The sequence below is a fragment of the Tachysurus fulvidraco genome, chromosome 8, assembly GCF_022655615.1.
Source record: "Tachysurus fulvidraco isolate hzauxx_2018 chromosome 8, HZAU_PFXX_2.0, whole genome shotgun sequence".
Classification (NCBI taxonomy): Eukaryota; Metazoa; Chordata; class Actinopteri; order Siluriformes; family Bagridae; genus Tachysurus; species Tachysurus fulvidraco.
The window spans coordinates 1,333,880-1,356,379 of record NC_062525.1 but is presented as its reverse complement, the minus strand read 5'-3'; the positions used below and the strand labels follow the sequence as shown (position 1 = coordinate 1,356,379).

At 41.0% G+C, this 22,500-nt stretch overlaps 3 protein-coding genes and 1 long non-coding RNA gene across 9 annotated transcripts in view; 2 read left to right on the top strand and 2 right to left on the bottom strand.

Moving 5' to 3' along the window:
- LOC113656962 (legumain-like) overlaps positions 1-4,301 on the bottom strand; it is a 12,491-nt gene extending 8,190 nt beyond the window's left edge. The window contains exons 1-5 of one of the 3 annotated variants that reach the window (XM_047817813.1): positions 4,247-4,301; positions 4,009-4,096; positions 3,758-3,855; positions 2,677-2,758; positions 2,511-2,596 (exon numbers count right to left, since the gene is read on the bottom strand). In XM_047817813.1, the coding sequence (XP_047673769.1) occupies positions 2,511-2,596; positions 2,677-2,758; positions 3,758-3,855; positions 4,009-4,096; positions 4,247-4,293 (401 nt within the window). In that variant the 5' untranslated portion in view covers positions 4,294-4,301. Of the gene's footprint in view, positions 1-2,510; positions 2,597-2,676; positions 2,759-3,757; positions 3,856-4,008 lie in introns of all 3 variants that reach the window. The other 2 variants (XM_047817811.1, XM_047817812.1) reach the window with 2 other exon arrangements.
- A 138-nt stretch (positions 4,302-4,439) lies between these two features.
- On the top strand, positions 4,440-6,505 carry LOC125145377. The gene is made up of 3 exons (XR_007143760.1): positions 4,440-4,648; positions 4,797-4,962; positions 6,448-6,505. It is a non-coding gene; the product is annotated as an uncharacterized LOC125145377 (long non-coding RNA).
- A 497-nt stretch (positions 6,506-7,002) lies between these two features.
- LOC113656961 (proton channel OTOP3-like) lies at positions 7,003-18,080 on the bottom strand. Of its 4 annotated transcripts, none has more exons than XM_047817006.1 (8): positions 17,532-18,080; positions 14,187-14,323; positions 13,553-13,611; positions 12,201-12,328; positions 9,006-9,787; positions 8,858-8,908; positions 8,610-8,750; positions 7,003-7,383 (listed from the first exon to the last, which is right to left on the bottom strand). In XM_047817006.1, the coding sequence occupies exons 1-8, from the start codon at positions 17,902-17,904 to the stop codon at positions 7,213-7,215; spliced, it is 1,842 nt and encodes a 613-aa protein (XP_047672962.1). In that variant the 5' UTR covers positions 17,905-18,080; the 3' UTR covers positions 7,003-7,212. The 4 variants fall into 4 exon arrangements, with proteins under 4 accessions (XP_047672962.1, XP_047672963.1, XP_047672964.1 ...); XM_047817007.1 differs by having other exon boundaries at positions 8,625-8,750; positions 17,532-18,079; XM_047817008.1 differs by lacking the exon at positions 8,858-8,908 and having other exon boundaries at positions 17,532-18,079.
- A 3,067-nt stretch (positions 18,081-21,147) lies between these two features.
- Positions 21,148-22,500, top strand: part of LOC113657149 (Usher syndrome type-1G protein homolog) — a 7,653-nt gene continuing 6,300 nt past the window's right edge. Inside the window, exon 1 of the mRNA XM_047817643.1 lies at positions 21,148-21,350. Within this exon, the coding sequence (XP_047673599.1) occupies positions 21,187-21,350 (164 nt within the window). The 5' untranslated portion in view covers positions 21,148-21,186. The remainder of the gene's footprint in view (positions 21,351-22,500) is intronic.

The following is a 22,500-nucleotide window of genomic DNA, read 5'->3' as shown; positions in this document are numbered from 1 at the left end:
CGTCCAGTGTCACTATTATGCACGGACTACAAGATCATGTCGAAAGCGCTGGCGTACCGTCTCAGGAATGTTATGGACTCCATAATTCACGTCGACCAGACTTACTGTGTACCCAATAGATCCATCATTGATAACGTTTCTCTGATTCGGGACATTTTGGACGTCTCCAGCTCATTGGCAAATGATCTTGGTCTGATTTCACTGGATCAAGAAAAAGCTTTTGACAGGGTTGAGCACCAATACCTCTGGAAAACTCTAGGGGCTTTTGGTCTCAACCCCGGTCTTATAGCAATGATAAAGGTGATGTACCAGGATGCTGAAAGTGTACTCAAGATCAACGGAGGGTTAAGCGCTCCTTTTAATGTAAATCGGGGAATCAGACAAGGTTGCTCGCTATCAGGTATGTTATATACTCTATCAATCGAACCGTTTTTGCACAGATTGCGAATGTCTTTAAATGGTTTTATTCTTCCTGGTTTTAATGCTCCACATGTTTTATCTGCATATGCCGACGATGTTATGGTTTTAATACAAAACCAAAATGATATCAAGGTTTTAGAAAATGTTGTTGCCGATTTTAGTCAAGTTTCCTCGTCAAAGGTAAACTGGAAAAAAAGTGAAGCCATTGCGGTAGGGAACTGGACCGTCGGCCTACCTAAATTAACAAATGGACTAGACTGGACAAAAGATTTTAGATACTTAGGGATCTTTTTAAATGATGAAAAGAAAAACTGGGAAGGAGTATTGGAAAAAATAGAAGGCAAATTAAAAAAATGGGAATGGCTTAAACCAAATATGTCACTTAGAGGGAGAGTGCTGGTGGCCAACAATTTAGTAGCCTCTACACTGTGGCATCGTTTAGCCTGCCTGGAGCCCCCCACAGGCCTTGTTGAAAAAATTCAAACAGCATTAGTTAATTTTGTATGGGACAAATTACACTGGGTCCCTCAGTGCATTCTCTTCCTCCCTAAGGATGAAGGAGGGCAGGGACTTGTAGATATCCGGAGCAGAATTGCAGCTTTCCGTTTTCAAACTATAAAAAAATACCTGATCGGGTCTGATTCCCTGATATGGAGAGATTTTATGAGTTTTATTCTGCAAAAAGTCAATGGTTTTAATTGTGATCGCACTTTATTCTTAATGGACCCCAGTGTTTTAAATGTTTCTAACATGTCTGTTTTTTATAAAAGTGTATTTAAAACATGGACTCTGTTCGAACGTGGATCCCAAGGCCCGGCGGTGTCACTGTATTGGCTCCTAGAAGAGCCTTTAGCGGGAGGAGGACGACTGGACATCGGAGACACTTCTGCGGGCCTCACACAAACCCTGGTGTGCCAGAACTTCACAACCTTGAGGAGACTGGTGGACACTGCAGGACCAGACTTCAAGGACACGAAAGCAGTGGCCAAAGAACTCGGGCTACGATCACTGCGACGTACGGAAAGCAACATCAACAAATGGATCAACAAGTTGTCGAAAGAAGAACTGCTTCTATTGAAGGAGTACCACGAAGGGACTGAAACACCCGATAAAGGCGACCCTTTCCCAGAACTGGAACTTTTACCGAAGCTTCATGGTTTTAATGGTTTGTACCTTGATACAGAAAAAAGACACGTTTTACCAATTTATGAAGCAAAAGGAAAGGAAATATACAAATGTTGTGTGAAAACTGTAAACAAAAGAAAGCTGGATGGGAGGACAGACACGGTGTGGAGGGACAAGATGGGGGTTTTAGACGACACTAAACCGACATGGAGAGTTTTTTATAAATTACCACTAAGAAAGCGAGCGGGTGATTTACAGTGGAGGATTTTACATGGGGCGGTGGGGGTTAACGTTTTAATCTCCAAGTTAAACCCTGATGTTTTAAAGACTTGTCCTTTTTGCACAGAAACACAAACTGTTTTTCACTGTTTTTTACATTGCAAAAGACTTAACCCTCTGTTTGAGCTGCTGAAAGCACTTTTTATCTCTTTTAGTGAAACTTGGTCCCAGGTAGGTTTTATCTTTGGGGCTGGGTATAAAAAAAGAGAAAAACAGAAATGGGAACTGATCAATTTTATTGTTGGAGAGGCAAAAATGGCCATTTATATGAGTCGAAAAAACAAAATAGAGAAGACAGGATTGATCCCACTTCTGTTTTTAAGGCTCTAGTGAAAGCTAGAGTCAAAATTGATTTTAATTTTTTTAAAGCAATGAATGATTTGAGCGCTTTTATGTTGAAATGGTGTTATGCAAAAGTTATCTGTTTTATTGATGATGATGATGAGCTAATTTTTAACACCCTTTTACACTCAAAATCTTTTAAGAAAAAAGTGCTGCTAGTTTTTAACATTGTATTGTAATTTATTGCCTATTTAATAAAGCTGAGTTAAAAATCAATCTCTCTCTCTCTCTCTCTGAAATTAAGTGGTTTTAAACTATCATGAAATGACCAGTTTAACTCTACAGGCAGCAGAACAGCAGATGATTAGAAAACATTCTAAATAGAAATTAGAGATGATTGAAACCTTTTGATGACTTTTTTCGGTCCTCTTTTCCTGATAGCTCGTGAATCTCCACTCAGGACAGACAGAAAGTTTGCAGCTGAAACGTCCTAGTAATAAATTCAACAGCGGTTTAGTTTCCATGTAGTTTAATAAGAGGGCTTTAATCCCTGTGTACAGAACACATTACCTGTCCGGTGTAGTCTTTAGGAACCCCAGCGTAAACATCTCTACCTCGTGGTACGTTGATTATGTTACCAGGGAAAGGATTTCTGAGTAAATATATAAATATAAACCCTTTATTAGGACACTACTGTATGTATGTATCTGAGTATAAAGCCATGTTTTACAGTAAATGTTTAATGCTGACACATGAGCTTAAATTCTGTGTTTATTTTTATATGATGGTGGAATTATAATACACTCTATAATACACTATAATACACTCTATAATACACTATAATACACTCTATAATACACTATAATACACTCTGTAATACACTATAATACACTCTATAATACACTATAATACACTCTATAATAGACTATAATACACTATAATACACTCTATAATACACTATAATACACTATAATACACTCTATAATACACTATAATACACTATAATACACTCTATAATACTCTATAATAGACTATAATACACTCTATAATACACTATAATACACTATAATACACTCTATAATACACTATAATATGCTCTATAATACACTATAATATTCACTATAAACTTCCCCAAGGCCTTGTGGAGAACAGAAACCGAGCAGAGGAACGAAAGGCTGAATTTTAGGTTATCCTGCACAGGCAGCAGATGAAAAAAGGGTTACCCTGTCCAAGCGACGGATGAGAATTCCTTACAAATAATAATAATAATAATAATAATAATAATAATAATAATAATAATCTCTACTCTAATTTTAATATTATTTCTAAAATGACTAATTTACATGATCCTTTACATTATAACTGTTCGAGCTCAACACTGAGTTGACTTTACAGGACATTTGCACACTTCTTTCTTTTCTTTTTTTAGGTTTTGCAGTAACAGGAAACTGCAGATAGATGTACAAACAGCAAGCCTGAAATTCTGAGTTCGTTTATTGTGTTCACTCCTGCACAAAAAATGCAGAAAAATGCAAAAGTAAAACAATATCTTTAGTGCCAAAAACCTGTGTGGTGTCTTTGGCTCTTATTTAAAAAGTAAACTTCCTCCTGAGAGACTGAGAGACTGAGCGACTGAGCGACTGATACTCACTCCTCATTATAAGCAATGTCATCATACATCATCACCACAATCTGTTCATCTGGAATATCATTCTGTTTCACCACCTGGTAAGCGTGACACACGTCGGCCTGGAAGAGAAACCACGATCGTACGGATTTAATCATCAAGGTCCTGAACTATAAATAATCTACAGTAAATATTAGTCTACTGTTTATATGCATAAAGCTTCAGAAAGACAAAAAAACTGTAAAATCAAGCTGCTGCCTTTAATATATTCTCACCTGGTGTCTGTAGTTTTCCCAGTCTTTAGAACCCGCTGCCAGGAGAACCCACTGTTTACCGACGTTGGCCATGTCAACTACAACGTTCCTACAAATGTCTTTTTATTATAATTTTACTGCGTCACCTTCAAATGGTGTGCAAACAACTAAACTAAATTAATCTTGGTTCTATTTTATTCTAGTGACATTATTCTTGTTCTTTCTCATCAGATAGAAAAGTCTTTATTCCTCTTCGTACCTCTTTGGGCTCCTGTGACTTTTATGTGGTCTCATAAACGGACACATCAGTTTTTATCACCAGTTTACTTTCACTTTCATTTCAGCTGAAGTCATGATGAAATTTAGAAGGCAACTCCCAAAGATATTAACTCTCACTTTACAGAAAGCTGATGTGGAGTCTCAGCAACACCGGGTGCATGTTTACTTTTTTCACTTTAATAAATCTAAACTCAGTAACACAGTGGAGCATAAATAGAGTTTATTAAAAAAATAACCTGAGGTCAGTTCATCAAGACGTCCCTGAATGATCTGATCTGAGTATAAATCTCTCCTGTATGTACATCAGATTTACTTCCAGTCTCCTTTCCTTTCCCCAAACCTCTGTGGGCATTTCTCTACAGGTCACCAATCTCCCTTTTAGGTAATATGTTTATTAAGTGTATTTATTTTTCATCTCGAGGTTTAGATTGTTTTATTGTCCTTTATTCTTCTTCTTGTAGATGTTCTTCATTGTGCTCGGGTTCTTCCCTGTGCAGTAATCATATTTCCTTTTGTTTGTCTGATCTCAGCTCCACTAGATCCTCCTCCATCTGTTGACTCAGCTTCTCTAATCTGGGACAAAATCTTAGTCATCAGCCTTAATGGAACTCTCTCCTATTCCTCTGGAATTCCCCCTGGGCTGTTATCATAAGTTCAAGTGAAGAGTCATGACTCACCAACTCACAGTTAAAATAAGTAATTATATTCAGTTAGTGTGTGTGTGTGTGTGTGTGTGTGTGTGTGTGTGTGTGTGTGTGTGTGTGTGTGTGTGTACAAGCTATTTAAAATGAAATTTAATTAAATTAGATTCAATTGTATGACAACAGGGTGGGCACGGTGGCTTAGTGGTTAGCACGTTCACCTCACACCTCCAGGGTCGGGGGTTCGATTCCCGCCTCCGCCTTGTGTGTGTGGAGTTTGCATGTTCTCCCCGTGCCTCGGGGGTTTCCTCCGGGTACTCCGGTTTCCTCCCCCGGTCCAAAGACATGCATGGTAGGTTGTTTGGCATCTCTGGGAAATTGTCCGTAGTGTGTGTGTGTGTGAGTGAATGAGAGTGTGTGTGTGTGTGTGTGTGTGTGTGTGTGTGTGTGTGTGTGTGAGTGAATGAGAGTGTGTGTGTGTGTGTGTGTGTGTGAGTGAATGAGAGTGTGTGCGCCCTGTGATGGGTTGGCACTCCGTCCAGGGTGAATCCTGCCTCGATGCCCGATGACGCCTGAGATAGGCACAGGCTCCCCGTGACCCGAGAAGTTCGGATAAGCGGTAGAGAATGAATGAATGAATGGATGAATGTATGACATCAAAGTAACTTTTCCTCTTATGTGACTAAACATAGGAATATTTTGAAATTCGTTGCCTTAATTACACTCTATAACAATTCTAGCTAACTAGCTAAGTAACTCCATGTTTGTTAGCATGCTAGCTAACATTAAATGTACTTTTATAGTCATACTGTACGGTGCTGTTGAAGTTTAAGTTAAACTCCACCCTCTTTAATCCAGTCTTTATTATAACCTCATATACAGTTCGTTATAGTACAGCAGAATTCTTTACTTCACATATTCCAGCTTAGGCAGTTGGGGTCAGAGCACAAGGGCAGCTATGATACAGGGCCCCTGGACCAGTAAGGGGTTAAGGGCCTTGCTCAAGGGCCCGACAGTGTCAGTTTGGTGGTGCTGGGGCTTGAAGAAATGACACATTGTGAATATTTCTTTATATCACACACTGATTAATTTACACAAAAGCAGCACAATGTATTTATGAGGTTATTAAAGGTCTAATACTCTACAGTAGTTAGTTATTACAGATACAGTCTGTACACTAAGGGAGTTCTACCACACAAGTGTACATGTGATTATGAGTTTTCTCTGTACTGAAGAAAACACAGAAACCTCCAACATCTCATCACTTCTAGTGGATGTGAAAGTTTAACATATTTATTTTAAATCTAATAAACATTTCTGTCAAAAGTGTAGAATTTCTCATTCAAGAAATGGGAACAGTTTAAAGAGGGAAAAATTATGGTTAAAAAAGTCTTCATGGTGAGACACTATCACATACCTCACAGTTACTCTTGGAACTGTTTTTATGCAAATGAGGCTTTATTTCATTAAAATGCACACATTTGCATATATTACAAAATAAAAATTTAATCATTTTATTTTATTCAAAATTCATTCTCAGGTGTCATCGGGCATCGAGGCAGGATGCACCCTGGACAGAGTGCCAACCCATCACAGGGCACACACACACTCTGATTCACACACACACACACACTACGGACAGTTTCCCAGAGATGCCAAACAACCTATCATGCATGTCTTTGGACCGGGGGAGGAAACCGGAGTACCCGGAGGAAACCCCCGAGGCACGGGGAGAACATGCAAACTCCACACACACAAGGTGGAGGCGGGAAGGAGGTCTGAGGCGAACGTGCTAAGCACTAAGCCAGCCACCCCCCCACACCCCCGAAAACAAATTAATTTACATTTGTTATAAAATTTGTTATAACTATATTTGTAAAACTTCATTATAATTTTAGAACTAGAAGCTGGTTTGATGTTTGGACTCGTGTTTGTATGGTTTATAAAGTTTATAAAGGAAACTGATGTGAATCTCATAATGACACATGGATATGATGTGACCGGGAAGTGGGCGGAGCCTAAATGGCTCTTCAAAGCTGCTGAGTTTTACTGTATATAATGTGGTGGGGGGGAAACAACAAGTGGACAAAAAGTGTTGAGTTTTATTGTTTTATTGCTTCAGATCATAAGAAGAACTTTAGGATTGTTACATTTATTCAAATCTAAAACCGACTGATTAAAATTGCTGCTTTTACCCATAATGTTGTGCTTTATTGAGTCGATCTACTGTGTCAAGTGTTGTGATATAAAGTGAATTGTGTGTGTGTGTGTGTGTGTGTGTGTGTGTGTGTGTGTGTGTGTGCGCTCATGCAGCGATGAGCAGCTCCATCAGTGCTCCTACAGAGTGCATCCTGTAGAAGACTGTAAGCGGCTGACCGAGATTCACCAACACGAACCACACAGAGAGACCGAAGAACTGTTTCCCCACAGCGCTCTCGAACTGGGGGTGAGCCCCGAACGCTGGGATCACCCACAACTACACACACACACACACACACACACATGCACATACACACACACACGCACACATGCACATACACACACACACGCACACATGCACATACACACACACGCATACACACACACACACATGCACATACACACACACACGCACACATGCACATACACACACACACACACACATGCACATACACACACACGCATACACACACAGAAAGAAAGAAAGAAGCAATATATGACCACTAAGATGAGCAGGTTTTATGATCTGAGAAACGTAATATGGCTCAGGATAAAATAATCTGTTCATTTCTTCTCATACATTAACATTACATATGTATTAAATCTAAGTGTCTTTACTTTCGTCACTCAGATCTTTAACTTCTTTACAATATCACATTAATTTACTGAATGTGAATCATTTCAGTTACTAGTGATAAAAACTCAGAGGCTAAAAGATTCATAGCACTTTTCACACACACCCTCTTTTTCCTCCCCTCACCCCTCACCCCTCACCCCATCTCCCTCTCTCTTCCCCCTCTCTCACCCCATCTCCAGCCTCTCCCCCCCCCCTCTTTCTCCCCCCTCTAACACCCCCTCTTCCCCCACTCCTCTCTCCCACCGCATCTCCCCCTCTTTCTCCCCCCTCTCTCCCCTCACCACTCTCTCCCACCCCATCTCCCCCTCTACCCCCTCTCTCACCCCTCTCTCCCACCCCATCTCCCCCTCTCTCACCCCCTCTTCCCCCCTCACCCCTCTCTCCCACCGCATTTCCCCCTCTCTCACCCCCTCTTCCCCCCCCACTCCTCTCTCCCACCGCATCTCCCCCTCTACCCCCTCTCTCACCCCTCTCTCCCACCCCATCTCCCCCTCTCTCACACCCTCTTCCCCCACTCCTCTCTCCCACCGCATCTCCCCCTCTTTCTCCCCCTCTCTCTCCCCTCACCACTCTCTCCCACCCCATCTCCCCCTCTACCCCCTATCTCACCCCTCTCTCCCACCCCATCTCCCCCTCTCTCTTTCTCCCCCCTCATCTCCCCCTCTCTCCCCTCTCTCACCCCCCTCTTCCCCTCTCACCCCTCTCTCACCCCCCTCTTCCCCTCTCACCCCTCTCTCTTTCTCCCCTCTCTCACCTTTCACCCTTTCTCAACCCCCTCTTTAACCATACAACCCCACCCCCACCCCCCCTCTCGCCCACCCCCACCCCTCTCTTTCACCCCCTCTCCTCACTCCCCTCTCTCTCACCCCTTTCTCTCTCACCATGACGTTACAGAGGATCAGGTAAGTACAGATCTCCTGGATGATCCTCTTGCTCCAGTGATGAGCGTCATGTTTGTGATGTAAGAACACTCGTCCTCCGTCTTTACTCTCCTCTTTCCTGACCATCTGTTTCACACAGCCACATTCACACTACGTTAATCACATCACGATTCAGCGTAGAAAACATTTCATTCTCTTTATTCATTTCCTACATGTGTTTCAGAAACACCCACATTATCAGTACTTTCCTGAACCTGCTCAATGCGGTACAAAAGGCCATCTTCCTGAAATCAGAGCTGCATTTCCACCATCACACAAATTCACAACAGAGACATGAAACAAATGTGCAGAACTTTATCTCTGTGTAACCGTGACACTGACCTTCTGGAAGAGCTCCTCCTCTGCCCTCACACCGTCCACCTGGCTCTTGATGGAGTAGGAGTGTGAGTGTGAGTGAGTGTATAATTGAGAGTGCAGAGCCTGGATGATGAAGATGTTCTGCAGTATGAGCTCCAGCAGGCTGAGCAGCGAGTACGTCAGGTGTAAATTTCCCAGAATGCCTCCGGCTCCGAGAGCCAAAGCTGCCACCAAGGAGAAGTACGAGAGCGAGAGTTGGCCGAGTCCAGCACCCAGAAGCAGCAATACGTCCAGACTGCGCGTAGGGTTTTTAGACACACCTCCCCCAGCTTTAGCCACACCTCCTCCACCATTAGTGTCTCTGCCTTGATGTTGGCTGTGTCCATGACTCTCTTTCCAGCGATACACCAGAGTTCCAGCCAGTGAGCACAGAACCATAGTAGGAATCACGCAAATGTGAAAGCTGTAAAACATCAGAAAAGCCTCCTGACGCAGATCTTTCTGCCCCATCCACACCTGGTACAGCAGGAAAACCACAATACCAGAGATCAGCACCAGTACACCGAGGATCAGGCCGAGCAGGATGCCGCTGTGACACAAAATCCGCAGCGTGAACTTCTGGGCGTGGCCCGAGTGTGTCCTGATCGTGTGACGCCCCACGTTCTTCCACATGACATAGAGCATGCAGCTAGCGAGCAGGCTGAACTCCATGTTGAAGGGGTACAGGACCTCGTAGCCTTTACGCAGAGCGATGCATGCTGGCTGTCTTCTGCACTCACACTCCGTCGCGTTCTCGCTGTCCTCATCTGAAGAACATTCCAATAAAACACTCCTATAACATCTCTTACACAGTACACCTCAACATCACTGTACATTCACACCAGCGAGGATCACGTCAATCCTTGTAGTTTGTCTTGTAGGCATCAAGAATAACGTGCAGAAGAAACATCAGTCCAAACAAAATGAACGACTGATCAGAGAAATGGAGACGAGTGAGTCTCTGGATGAGTGCAGAAGAGATCATCGGTGCATCTCGAGAGAGTACGTACTGTTGCTAGCTTGCTTTGCTAATTTATTCTAATTTGAGAATGATGTTAGTGCAAAGCCATACGAGCATGAAGCACACGGTCAGGTGTGTTAATGAGCTCATAGAACTACAGTAGAAAAACAAAGTGACAACATAAGACAAACTACAAGAGACAAGAGCGATTTGTCACCTGATCTGTAGCCCCGCCCATTCGAAAATAAACACAGCACTGTTTTAGTACATTTATCCTAAATATTTAAAATTAAATGCCATAATCAGATGGCATTAATGATGTTTGAGATATGAGCAGTGCACTGAATGGGGGATGATGCACACTATGAGCCGCAGGTGACAAGTAGACAAAGTCCTTTTTAGAGCTTTTTGTTTGCTTTAGCTCACATTTCTCGGGACATCAGCTGCTTTATCTCAGTGTTACATTACATGAGATTAAAAAAAAACAAATAAAAACCCTGTAAAATCTTTATTAACTCTTTATCCCTTTGAATGTGAGGACGGGATAAACAACTGAATGAGTATTAAAGGTCTCATGAATATTAATAAGCAGCCAGAGACTCAACTATTTATTTAATAATGACTATACAGTACAGGGGTTTTTTAGTTCAACTCCATAAGGTTTTTGTAGCAGCCATAAATAAAATACTATAAATTAAAGGTGGGGTCTCCGATTTTTGAGAAATGCTTCAGAAAATGAGTCGGGCCGAATAATAAACAAAAATCAAAACAAACGTGTAGCCTATGAACAGAAAGGGGCGGGGCTTGTCATTATGGGCGGAGAGAGTGTTCAGTGCGCGTGTGTGACATTAGCAGAAAGCGGTTTTAAAATCGACATGGAGGATAAAAACAAAGAAAGAAAGAGAAGAAAGACTTACGATAAGGACAAGAAGTAGGATGTGTTAATATAGGATCAGCTTTCCAGCGCTGGAGAGAACTGAAGGAGCAGGAAGTTGGCCACATATTCACAGGTTGGAGTTTCCCGAGTCAATAACTCCTGAGCTAAACGCTGTTACTACACAAATAACACCTCTTTTCTATCGTAGTAATGTAGAGAGGCAGCTACAACCGCGTTTTGTGTAGTAACAGCGTTTAGCTCAGGAGTTATCGACTCGGGAAACTCCGACCTGTGAATATGTGGCCGACTTTACTTAAGACGCCGAGGCGCTTTTTTCCTTCTCGATAGGTGAGTAACGTTGGTTTTGCTTTGTTACACAGAACTAATATATGCCTTTGTCCTTTACATCATTATGCTTGTGTGGCATTTTTGCTTGTTTGTTTATCTACAATCGTATTGTTCTTCCCTTCAGCTATGATAAAGACACGTTTCTGTCCGTTAGCCGCCTGGGTTACGTATGTATGTGTGGGGGCGGAGCTATCGATACAGGGGTGGGACCCGTTTGGGTTAGGGGCGTGTTTGTCAACATTGGCTTTCAAAAGTCAGAGACCCCACCTTTAAATGTAAAATCTTTAACTTTTCATCATGATTTCATGCTTTTTTTAATAATATAATCAGACATTTTTATTTCTATTTCTTTCTCCCTTGTAGGTTGCCGTCATTATTTAGACGAAGGGTTTCATTGGTGGTGTTTTTTGGGGGCTTGAACCTTTTTCCCTGAGAACATTAGGTTTATTTATTAAACCTACAGGATCTTCGGTCAAATTTCAGGAACAACTCTGTCACTTTTTAGTCGTTATCTTAACTTGACTTTATTTAGATCAGCTCTCTCCCATGTTTACGTCTAATGTAGCAGCGTTCAGGATCATATATCATTCAAAGATAATGTTTCTATAAAAACAAATGTTTTATTTCTCTAAATATGGTTATATTTTAACATTTTATTTTAATGAATGACTTCTCACTTTTGTTCTCACTTCCGTTCTATTGTGTAATCACTCGTTCCCTCACCAGTAACACAAACTGTGTCCTCTGTCCTGAAGATGTGGATGGACTTACAGCTTTAACTGGACACTGGGGACTCCTTCCTTAAATAAATGTGTGAAAGAGCTGTTGCTATAGAAACAGTAACGTATCAGCATTACACACATGGTAATGATAAATAAACCTGTGGTGCAGCGGCGCTATGTCAGGCCTGCTGTTATAAAGTAATCCGGACCTTCTGAACGATCAGGAGACAGAACTCAGAAGCGCTGTGGTGGAAAGTGGTGGTATAACGTACCGGACTTCAGACCACTGATGGTCTCATTGTACTGTCTCTCAAGTTCTAACTCCATGTGGATGGTATCTTCTGTTACTGCATTCAGCCATAACAAGACGTCTGTGCACAGGATTATCATTAGTCCAGCCCTAGAACACACACACACACACACACACACGCACACACACACACACACACACACACACACACACACACACACACACACACACACACACACACACACACACCTCATTATGCCTTTATTAAACAGGAGACAGTGACATAAATGCTGAATCTTCTTTGATGTCCCAATTTCTTTTATTTAGCACTAAACATCTACAATAATCCATGTTATAGATGATTCTATATTTGTTATCTCTCTCTCTCTCTCTCTCTCTCTCTCTCTCTCTCTCTCTCTCTCTGTCTCTGTCAGTCTGTCTCACTGTCTCCGTCTCTGTCTGTCTGTCTCTCTCTCTCTCTCTCTCTCTCTCTCTCTCTCTCTCCTCTGTCTCTCTCTATGTATGTCTGTCTGTCTCTCTCTCTGTCTCTGTCTGTCTGTCTCTGTGTCTCTCTGTCTCTCTGTGTCTCTGTCTGTCTCTCTCTATGTCTCTGTCTGTCTGTTTCTCTCTCTCTGTATGTCTGTCTCTGTCTCTGTGTGTCTCTGTCTGTCTGTCTTTCTGTCTGTCTGTGTCTGTCTGTCTGTCTGTCTGTCTGTCTCTCTCTCTCTCTCTCTCTCTCTCTCATGGAGATGGAGGATTGGCATGTTGCTGATGTTTTTTTTTGTTTCTTCTGCACCAGAACATTAGCGAGTGTGTTATCGCTGCCACTAGAAGTTGTGTAGTTGTGTCTTGCCTCAGTCTGGTGTGGGTCAGTAAATTGTGACACTGGAGACTTTTGTTTGTTTTCTCCTGTTTTTCTTTTTTTTTGGTTAGAAGTTGAATTTGACGGCTGATGACACCAAGATTAAACACTTTGCCTCATATAAAAGATGTTTGGTATAAACTCAACACTGCCCATTGCCCTGAGAACACCAGCCCCACTGAGGAGCATGGTGATGGTGGCATCATGAGACAGTTAACCTTGATCTCCTGGTTACTTCTCAGATTAATGCCCTCCTTACCCAGTACATTTATATACTCGATTCATTACATACAGCCAGTTCAGTTCCAGGATGCAGTGAAAATGTGAAAAAAAAAGTTTTAAAGGCAGAGAGGAGTTTTGACACACTGTGATTTCTCAATATGTCTTATTAACTTGACGAGAGTGAGACTGGTGAGGGTTCTACAGTTCTATAGCTGATAGAACAGAAGTAAGAATTCATGTTACAGATTGAAAAGCTTGACGTTATCATGAAGGGGAGAAGGAGCAGGTACCTGGTGAGAACTTTGTGTTTGTGGATGCAGTCTTTGGAATGAGACCAGAGCAAGTAGGTCTACAGGAAGAAGAGGACAAGATCATTACACCTTAAACTTCCAAAACAAACCAGACGTTAACGAGTCAACATATCTCAGATGTAACACCGTGTCAGATGATTCCTATTATGAGAAATAATTTTATTTAGAAGTTAACTTCTAATATTTAATAAAATTAACTTCTAAATAAAAGTATTTCTCATAATAGGATTCATTAAAAAGTTTAATGTTTACAATGTTTAAAATGTATGGATAAATTTAATCATAAAACTTTTATTGTTACAGATTACAGTTTACGATGTTTATGATAAAAGTTTAGAGTTAAAATAAAAACATTTTAAGGTTAACGTTAACAGTTTTTCATAAACATATTAATTAAATAAATTTCATTGCTAAATGTATGACTAATTTTTTTGGCTACAGTTTATAGTTCAATTTTTTAAGTTAAAGTTTATCAGTAAATATTAATAGACTTAAAGTTTATATGTTAAAATATCATGTTAACGGTTATTAACATTACATTTCTAATTAGAATTTATTATTCACATTTATAAAAAGTATAAAGTTTAAAATTAAAGTTTATGATGTTGATCACCTGGAGGATGAGGAACGGAGTCTGGACGAAGGGCAGAAGCACTTTAGCTGCAGGCAGACATTCCATCATCAAGACAGCATACGCAATCATGAACACAAGGAGCAACAGACTGAATCCTGCAAACAACATGAGGACCACTGACACACACACACACACACACACACACACACACACACACACACACACACACACACACACACACAAGATTTACATTTATGGCATTTAGCAGATATCCAGAGCCAAGTACAAAACTGCTTTTAAGTCTTTATATAACACAAACAGGGAGAATAAGTGCTGGTTCAAGTGTTTCAGAGACATGAAGGTTTTCACCCATCAGTGACTCAGCTGTTCAGACGTCTAGAGGAAGTTCATTCCACCACCCGAGTCCAGAACAGAGAAGAGTCTTGCTGTACACCTTCCTCTTACCCAGAGAGATGGTGGGACCAGTCGCGCAGTGCTGTAGATCAGATGGAGCGAGTTGCAGTGGGAGCTGGTCCATTTTTTGGCCTTGTCCATTTCTGGCATTTGGCAGACATCCTTATAAAGAGCGACTTACATATATCTCATTCATACAGCTGATCAATTGAGGGTTAGGGGCCTTGCACAGGGGCCCAAAAGTGACAGCTTAATGGATGTGGGATTCAAACTCACAACCTTCCGATCAGTAGCCCAACACTTTAACCACTAGGCTACCACATCCCCATTGTAGGAAAGCATCAGTGTTTCGAATCTGATGTGTACAGCTACAGGAGCCAGTGGAGGAGCACAGCAGTGAGGTAATGTGGAGAACTTCGGCAGATTGAAAACAAGTCACACAGCTGCATTTTGGATCATTGAAAGAGAACGAGTTGCATTCTTAGGTAGACCTGACAGAGCGAGCTGCAGTAGTCCAGTGTTGAGATGACAAGAGACTGAAAAAGGACCTGGGCGGCCTGTGTTTATACAAATGGCCGAATCCTTGATGTCTGATGTTGTAGTGAAGAAATCAACACGTCTCACGTTATTGTCACAAACGCTGCTGAAAGTTCGAGGAGGATGAGGACAGAAGAAGTTTGGCTGATCTAGCAGCATGTAGTTTCTCAGAGACATCCAAAAGAACAGTTTCTGTGGAATGAGCTGCTTTAAAGTCAGACTGTTGGGATCTTGGAGGTTGTTCTGCGAGAGATAGACAGACAGTTCAAGAATTTTTGAAAGAAACGAGGGAAGTGACACCGGTCTGATGTCTGATGGATCCAGAGCAGGTTTCTTTAGAATGGGAAAAACCCTTACTCTATTGAAGGTAGTTGGTACATGACCAGATGTTAGGGATCATGATGTTCTTAGTGATGAAGGGCAGAAGGTGTTTCGAGATGGTCTGGAGCATAGTGGAAGGGACTGGATCCAGTGGACAGGTGGTAGGATCGTAAGACCAGATGAGTTGTAAAATCTCTTCTGCTGCTACGGTTGAAAAATATGACAATGAAGGATTTGGAGAATCTTGACTGTGAAATGTAGGTGTAGTCTGTGCAGAAGTGAAGGTCTGACAGATTTTCTTAATCTTCTCCTTGTAAAAGTCTTTAGCAGTCAGGGTGGATGAAGCAGATGGAGCCGGGGGGGTGAGTAGGAAAGAGATGATGTTGTGGAGCTTACAAGGATCTTGTGCAGAAGATAACTCTATACTGTACGGTAGTGTAAAGTCACACTCTAATTCCCATCATCCCATCTTTCATGTCCATCTTCATGGGACTGTGCCGACTTTCTGACAGCCCTGATTTTTATAGTTTCTAATAAGTTATTGAGATCAATGATCAACTGCTCCACAAGCTTTAGATTTAGTTTAGTTTTACTGGACAGAAACAGGAGGTCAGTCGGCTTGTTAATATGATGATGTAATGTCAGGAATTTCATAAACGGTGTGATAATTATCGTCAAATCTGCTTTACTGTGATTATTACTGTATATAAAATAGTTTCTCTACAAACGGTGACACTGAAATAAACATGTAATTGGCCGCGTGTGAAACTGGTAGCTACGAGTTTCCTTTAAGGAAAAAACAGCTTTTTATCTTCACTAAAACAGCATATATGGCATCATCTTCAGCCAAACTATTTCTTAAAAAAATCTTCTGTAATGCAAAGTTTAGGATTATTATTATTAAGAACTGCTGATGTAACAGTTAGGGTCTTTGTCTGAGACCCACCACACCCCCCGGTGTATGTAGACAGACCTGACAGAAGCTTAGCAGGCTAGTATACACAAAACAAGAGTCAGTTTTCATCTATGGAGGATTTTTCACCCACATCTGAAAACGCACACACACACACACACACACACACACACACACACACACACACACACACACAGATACACACACATCAGAACACTTAAACACACACACACACACACACACACACACACACACACACACACTGTACACTTTTGTCCACATGAACTGATTTCTATGTACTGTGTAAATTATGTTTACTTGAAAAGCCGGTATTCAATAGTTTGTTTTTTTACTCAGACATGTTATTACTCACATTACATCACACATCCGTCTTCACAAGCAGAAGTGTAAAAAATAGAATCTTGTGCTTGTGCTGACATGTTTTCTCAAAAAAAAAAAAGGCTCATGGTACATTTTGTCTGCGATAATAAAAAAGATCCTAAAGGAACTGCCTGCTGTGAGATCCTTATAGATCATACTGTGTGACTTAAAGATACTTGAAAATCCTTCATTTGAACTCATTTTGAATGAATCTTTATTTCTGCACTGTTTTGTATTAGATTTGTGTGAAAACACTAAAATAAACACAAGACTCTGGCTGTAGACACACTGCAATAGTTGTAGCTTTACACTAACATATAAAAGGTCATTATCGGAAGAAGTTGGAATAGAAAGTGTGTGTGTGTGTGTGTGTGTGTGTGTGTGTGTGTGTGTGTGTGTGTGTGTGTGTGTGTGTTTGTGTGGGTGGTGTGAGTGTGTTTTTGTGTTGTGTGTGTGTGTGTGTGTGTGTGTGTGTGTGTGTGTGTGTGTGTGTGTGTGTGTGTGTGTGTGTGTGTTTGTGTGTGTGTGTGTGTGTGTTTTTGTGTTGTGTGTGTGTGTTTTTACATTTACATTTACAGTATGTGACACTCTCTTATCCAGAGTGACATACATAAGTGCTTAAGTCTTTATAATTGAATACATTAATGCTGGTTCACTAGGTTACATACTTAAGATACCATGAGTTTATAACATTGTTCAAAGTTACAATGAAAAAAGTTTCAAAAGATGTGTGTGTATATGTATGTATGCATGTATGTATGTGTGTATGTATGTATGTGTTTATGTATGTATGTGTGTATGTATGTATGTGTTCTTACCGGTGATTGTAATGCCCCCCGCGTGGTGATCGGTGTGTGGAGGAGCTCCAGGCTGCCGTCGTGACCACAGCAGGTACCACAGCATCCACACCACACTGATCCCCATCAGCAGCAGTAAAAACACCTCCGGCTCGTGGTGGTGAAGTCCGACGGGGTTCAGCGTGTCTCCGGCGACCAGCGCGGCTCCCAGCAGCACCACGTTGATCCCGAACAGGCCCGAAATGAGTCTGCGTCCGGTCGGAACCCAGAGCCACACGGCCTCATCTGTGTTCACATCGCCCTCTGAGTCCATGCTGCTTTTCACGTTGTTCTCCAAACCCTTTAAATCCAAGTCCACAACTTTTAGCTCCAGTTCCTCCGTTTCAGCCTTCATTCCTCCTCCGTGTCTGTCTCCTGATCTCTATTTCTATCTCGATTTAAATGTATCCATGCGTGTGATAGTTCACACAACTTTACCTTTCTTTCTTCCTTCTGCTGAGAAGGTAAAGAGTGTGTGTGTGTGTGTGTTTGTGTGTGTGTGTGTTGGGTGGGGACACACACTGGGCGTGTCTGTGTGTTGAAAGGAAAGTAAGGCAGGTAAATTTTCCACTCTGATCAGCACATTAACTGATTCACGAGGACAATTTTATCAGTCAGATTATGAAGTTATTTATTTTCCTTTAAGGACTGAAACGGATTCGGATTCAGAGCTACACGTTTAAACTCACGGCGGATTTGTACTGGATTCCACAGGTCCACTGATCCAGACACATGATCTAGAGTTTCATAAGAATCTGGATTGTATCTTATCAGAAAGTCAATATTTAATGTCTGTTATTCACCTTGTGGCAAAAAGAATGAACACATTCTAGACGCTGTAATGAGCATTAATATAATAATAAGCATTAAATCTTGTTTCACTGCTTCCTCATGAAGGCTTCATCAGTCCAGCTGCAGACAAAGACTTAATGTAAGGATATAAAAAAGGAACAGGTGAAGAAGCTGTTACGGTTTTTCTGTTGATTCTTTTCCTAAAACATGTTTTATTTATTTTACATCCTGAGAAACAAGTTTAAACTCCTCAGTCCTGAAGATCCGGGAACGGTTCCAGCTTTAGCTTTAGGTCTGTTACCCAGCGCTGACACTGACACTGGAGACTCCTTCTTCACATGTTGATGTTAATAAACATCTGCTTACAGAAAACTCCACCATATCAACGACTTCACGTGTTTTCAATACATTTAAGTGTCCTTGTGATTGAGTGGTTGCTATAGAAACGAAGTATTTGAATGAGCGCATTAATGCTGTTCATTGACTTAAGCTCTGCGTTCAATACAGTCCTCCCCACTGCACTGATCATTAAGCTCAGTGACCTGGGTATTTGCACCTCCACTTGCAGATGGATTCTGGATTTTCTCACTAACAGACCTCAATCTGGTATCCTCAACCCTCATTCTGAACACTGGCGTCCCGCAGGGCTGTGTCCTGAGCCCACTACTGTACTGCCTGTTCACCCACGATTGTGCTCCTCAGTATAACTCCAACATCTTCATCAAGTATGCAGATGACACCACCATAGTCGGCCAGGTCGACAACAACGACGAATCGGCCTACAGGGAAGAGATCCGAAATCTGTCAGCATGGTGTGCCAACAACAACCTGACCCTCAATGCCACAAAGACCAAAGAGCTCATTGTGGACTTTCGGATATCCAACAGCAGGAGATATCTACCAGTCAACATCAACGGAACTGAGGTAGAGCGAGTCTCCAGCTTTAAGTTCCTGGGAGTTCACATCTCTGAGGATCTGTCCTGGCAGCAGAACACTTGATTTGAGCTCTGGTTGATGAAGATTTTGGACCTCCACTGAGATGAGGCTGACTCTATGAGAATCCTGAGACATCTACAGATCTACCAGCTCCAGTTGGACTCTATGATACCAAGAGGAGATCTGAACTCCATGTGATCTTTACACCAATTCAACACTTGTTTGACTGTATATTTGTAATCACACCCCCAGTGTCACCCATATCAGGATGGGTTCCCCTTTGAGTCCGGTTCCACTCAAGGTTTCTTCCTTACCAATTTTAGGGAGTTTTTTCTTGCCACTGCTGCCTGAGTCATCTTTGACTTGCTCATTGGGGATAAATAAATAAATACATACATACAAACATACATACATACAAACACACATACAAACACACATACATACAAACATACATACATACAAACACACATACATACATACATACATACATACATACATACAAACACACACACATACATACATACATACATACACACACTGTGAACTATATATATCTTAATTTTTTACTATATTAATTCTTTTTTCTCCTTATGTTTAACTTCTGTTCTATCTTTATGTTCTGTAAAGCTGCTTTGAGACGAAGCCCACTGTAAAAAGTGCTATAAAAATAAACTTGAATTGAATTGAATTGAATTGAATTGGTTAAAAAATCACAACAATGCCTATACTTCTTGAGAAGTCTCAAGAAATCTCATCTGTCCCAGGGGATTTTAACGAGTTTCTACCGCTGCACCATCGAAAGCATCCTGTCCAGCTCCATCACCGTATGGTACGGAGGCTCCACTGTGTGTGAACGTAAAGCCCTGCAGAGGGTGGTCAAAACCGCCCAACCCATCACTGGCACCCAACTACCTGCAATTGAACACGTTCACCACAGCAGATGTCTGCGCAGAGCTCACAACGTTATCAAGGACTCTTTACATCCCAGTCATAAACTGTTTAACCTCCTTCCATCAGGAAGGACATACAGGAACTTACGCACCAGAACCAGCAGGTTCAGGGACAGCTTTTTTCCATCCACCATCACACTACAGAACTCTACACTACACTGCTAGATCACTACAAAACAAACACAAAACAAAACACTGTATATAACCTGTGTGCAACACATGTACATATTACATAGTTTATCTTTTTTACTCCTCATTACATCTGCACTATTTTTTGTATCTTTATATCATTACTGTACATTCTGCCTAACATTTCACATTCATCTATGTGTATATAACATATTTATTTACTGTATACACTTTCATATCTACACCACCTGCTGTAAATATGCTAGATATTTATCTGCACTTTTGCACGACTGCTACATTTTGCACTTCTGGTAGATGCCAAACTGCATTTTGTTGCTGTGTACCTGTATTATGCAATGACAATAAAGTTCTATCTATCTATCTATCTATCTATCTATCTATCTATCTATCTATCTATCTATCTATCTATCTATCTATCTATCTGTTTATTCTACAGTATCTATCTATCTATCTATCTATCTATCTATCTATCTATCTATCTATCTATCTATCTATCTATCTATCTATCTATCTAAATTAATGCACTACAGTCAGATCTGTTGTTAGGGAGAATTAATCAACACCTTCTGACCAATCAGAGTCCAGAGCACATCATGAATGAGGAGAATCCAGCTCAGTGTTTAATAACAGAACGTTTCAGTACTGAGTGAATTATTGTTTCTTGGCATCCAATAGGGAGCCGTTTGGGATTCACCCAATTACAGTAGGTTCCCTGGTTAAAGGCTGCCATGACGACGCCCACATCCTTCATCTGCTGCTTCACCAGAACACTCTCACTACTTTAAATCCCACCTGCAGTTTGTGCTGAAATGAACAACAGATATCACCGAGCGGCGAGAGACGGTCATGTGACCTTACTGAAGGAAGCCACCAGGAAGGAGCTGAATGCTGAGGATGAAGACGGTATGACCCCAGTGCTCTGGGCGGCTCACCATGGCAACCTGGAGGCTCTGAGAGTCATGCTGGGGCGAGGGTGAGTGTTTAATCCATCCATCCATCCATCCATCCATCTATCTATCTATCTATCTATCTATCTATCTATCTATCTATCTATCCATCTATCCATCCATCTACCCATCTATCCAGCAGGATTTCCCTCTAACAAGAGTATCAGTTATCACTTGGATCAGTGGACAGTAAGATGAGAAATATTATAAATAATATCCTTTGATTAATATATTAATATAAAATAGACACTAATAAAATATTTGAATACAAGATGATGATGATGATAATGATGATGATGATGATGATGATGATGATGATGATGATGATGATGATGAAGATTTTTTCCAATTATCTACATTTGTTTTGTTCTGCCGTATGTCTTATTCTGGTAAAATGTCAGATTCTGATTTTATTTGTTTCACACACACACACACACACACACACACACACACACACACACACACACACACACACACATACAGACACACACACACACACACACACACACACACACACACACACACACACACACACACACACACATACAGACACACACACACACACACACACACACACACACACACACACACACACACACACACACACACACACACACACACACAAATAGAATTAGAATAGAGTTAAACGTACATCTAAAGCCAATATTCAGTCTGTGATAGAAAAGTGCACAAAAACAAAGCTCTTAAAATCGCCTGATTTTGTCTAAATATTTCTCTTCTGTAAAATACTGCAGTGATATAAGAATAATAAACATTATATTCACGGAATAATCATTTATTAGTACATTTATTAATCATATTATTTATTCAGTTATTGACTTGATGCTTGAACACATGCTGTTTCTCTGCTAAAGACGTGTTTATTTAGTAGTTTGAAGGTTTGTGTGTGATTCTGGTTAATAATAAAATTCACTACAAGGTTAAATAGTTAATAATACAGTTAGAGACTCAGGTGTTCATGGTGTTTGTTGTTACTCTGCTGTCTAACGTACAGCAGCTTTCTGGTCTGGTTAGTGTTTAAAATCTAAGAAAGTGGATCGTCTCTACAGAAGATGAGCCGGTTGCCATGGCGACGCTTGTCTCAGGGTCCGTGGTCAGTGTTACTGCTATCTGCATTTTAATAGCACATCTAAAAGAAAAGGTCAATGAGGAGGG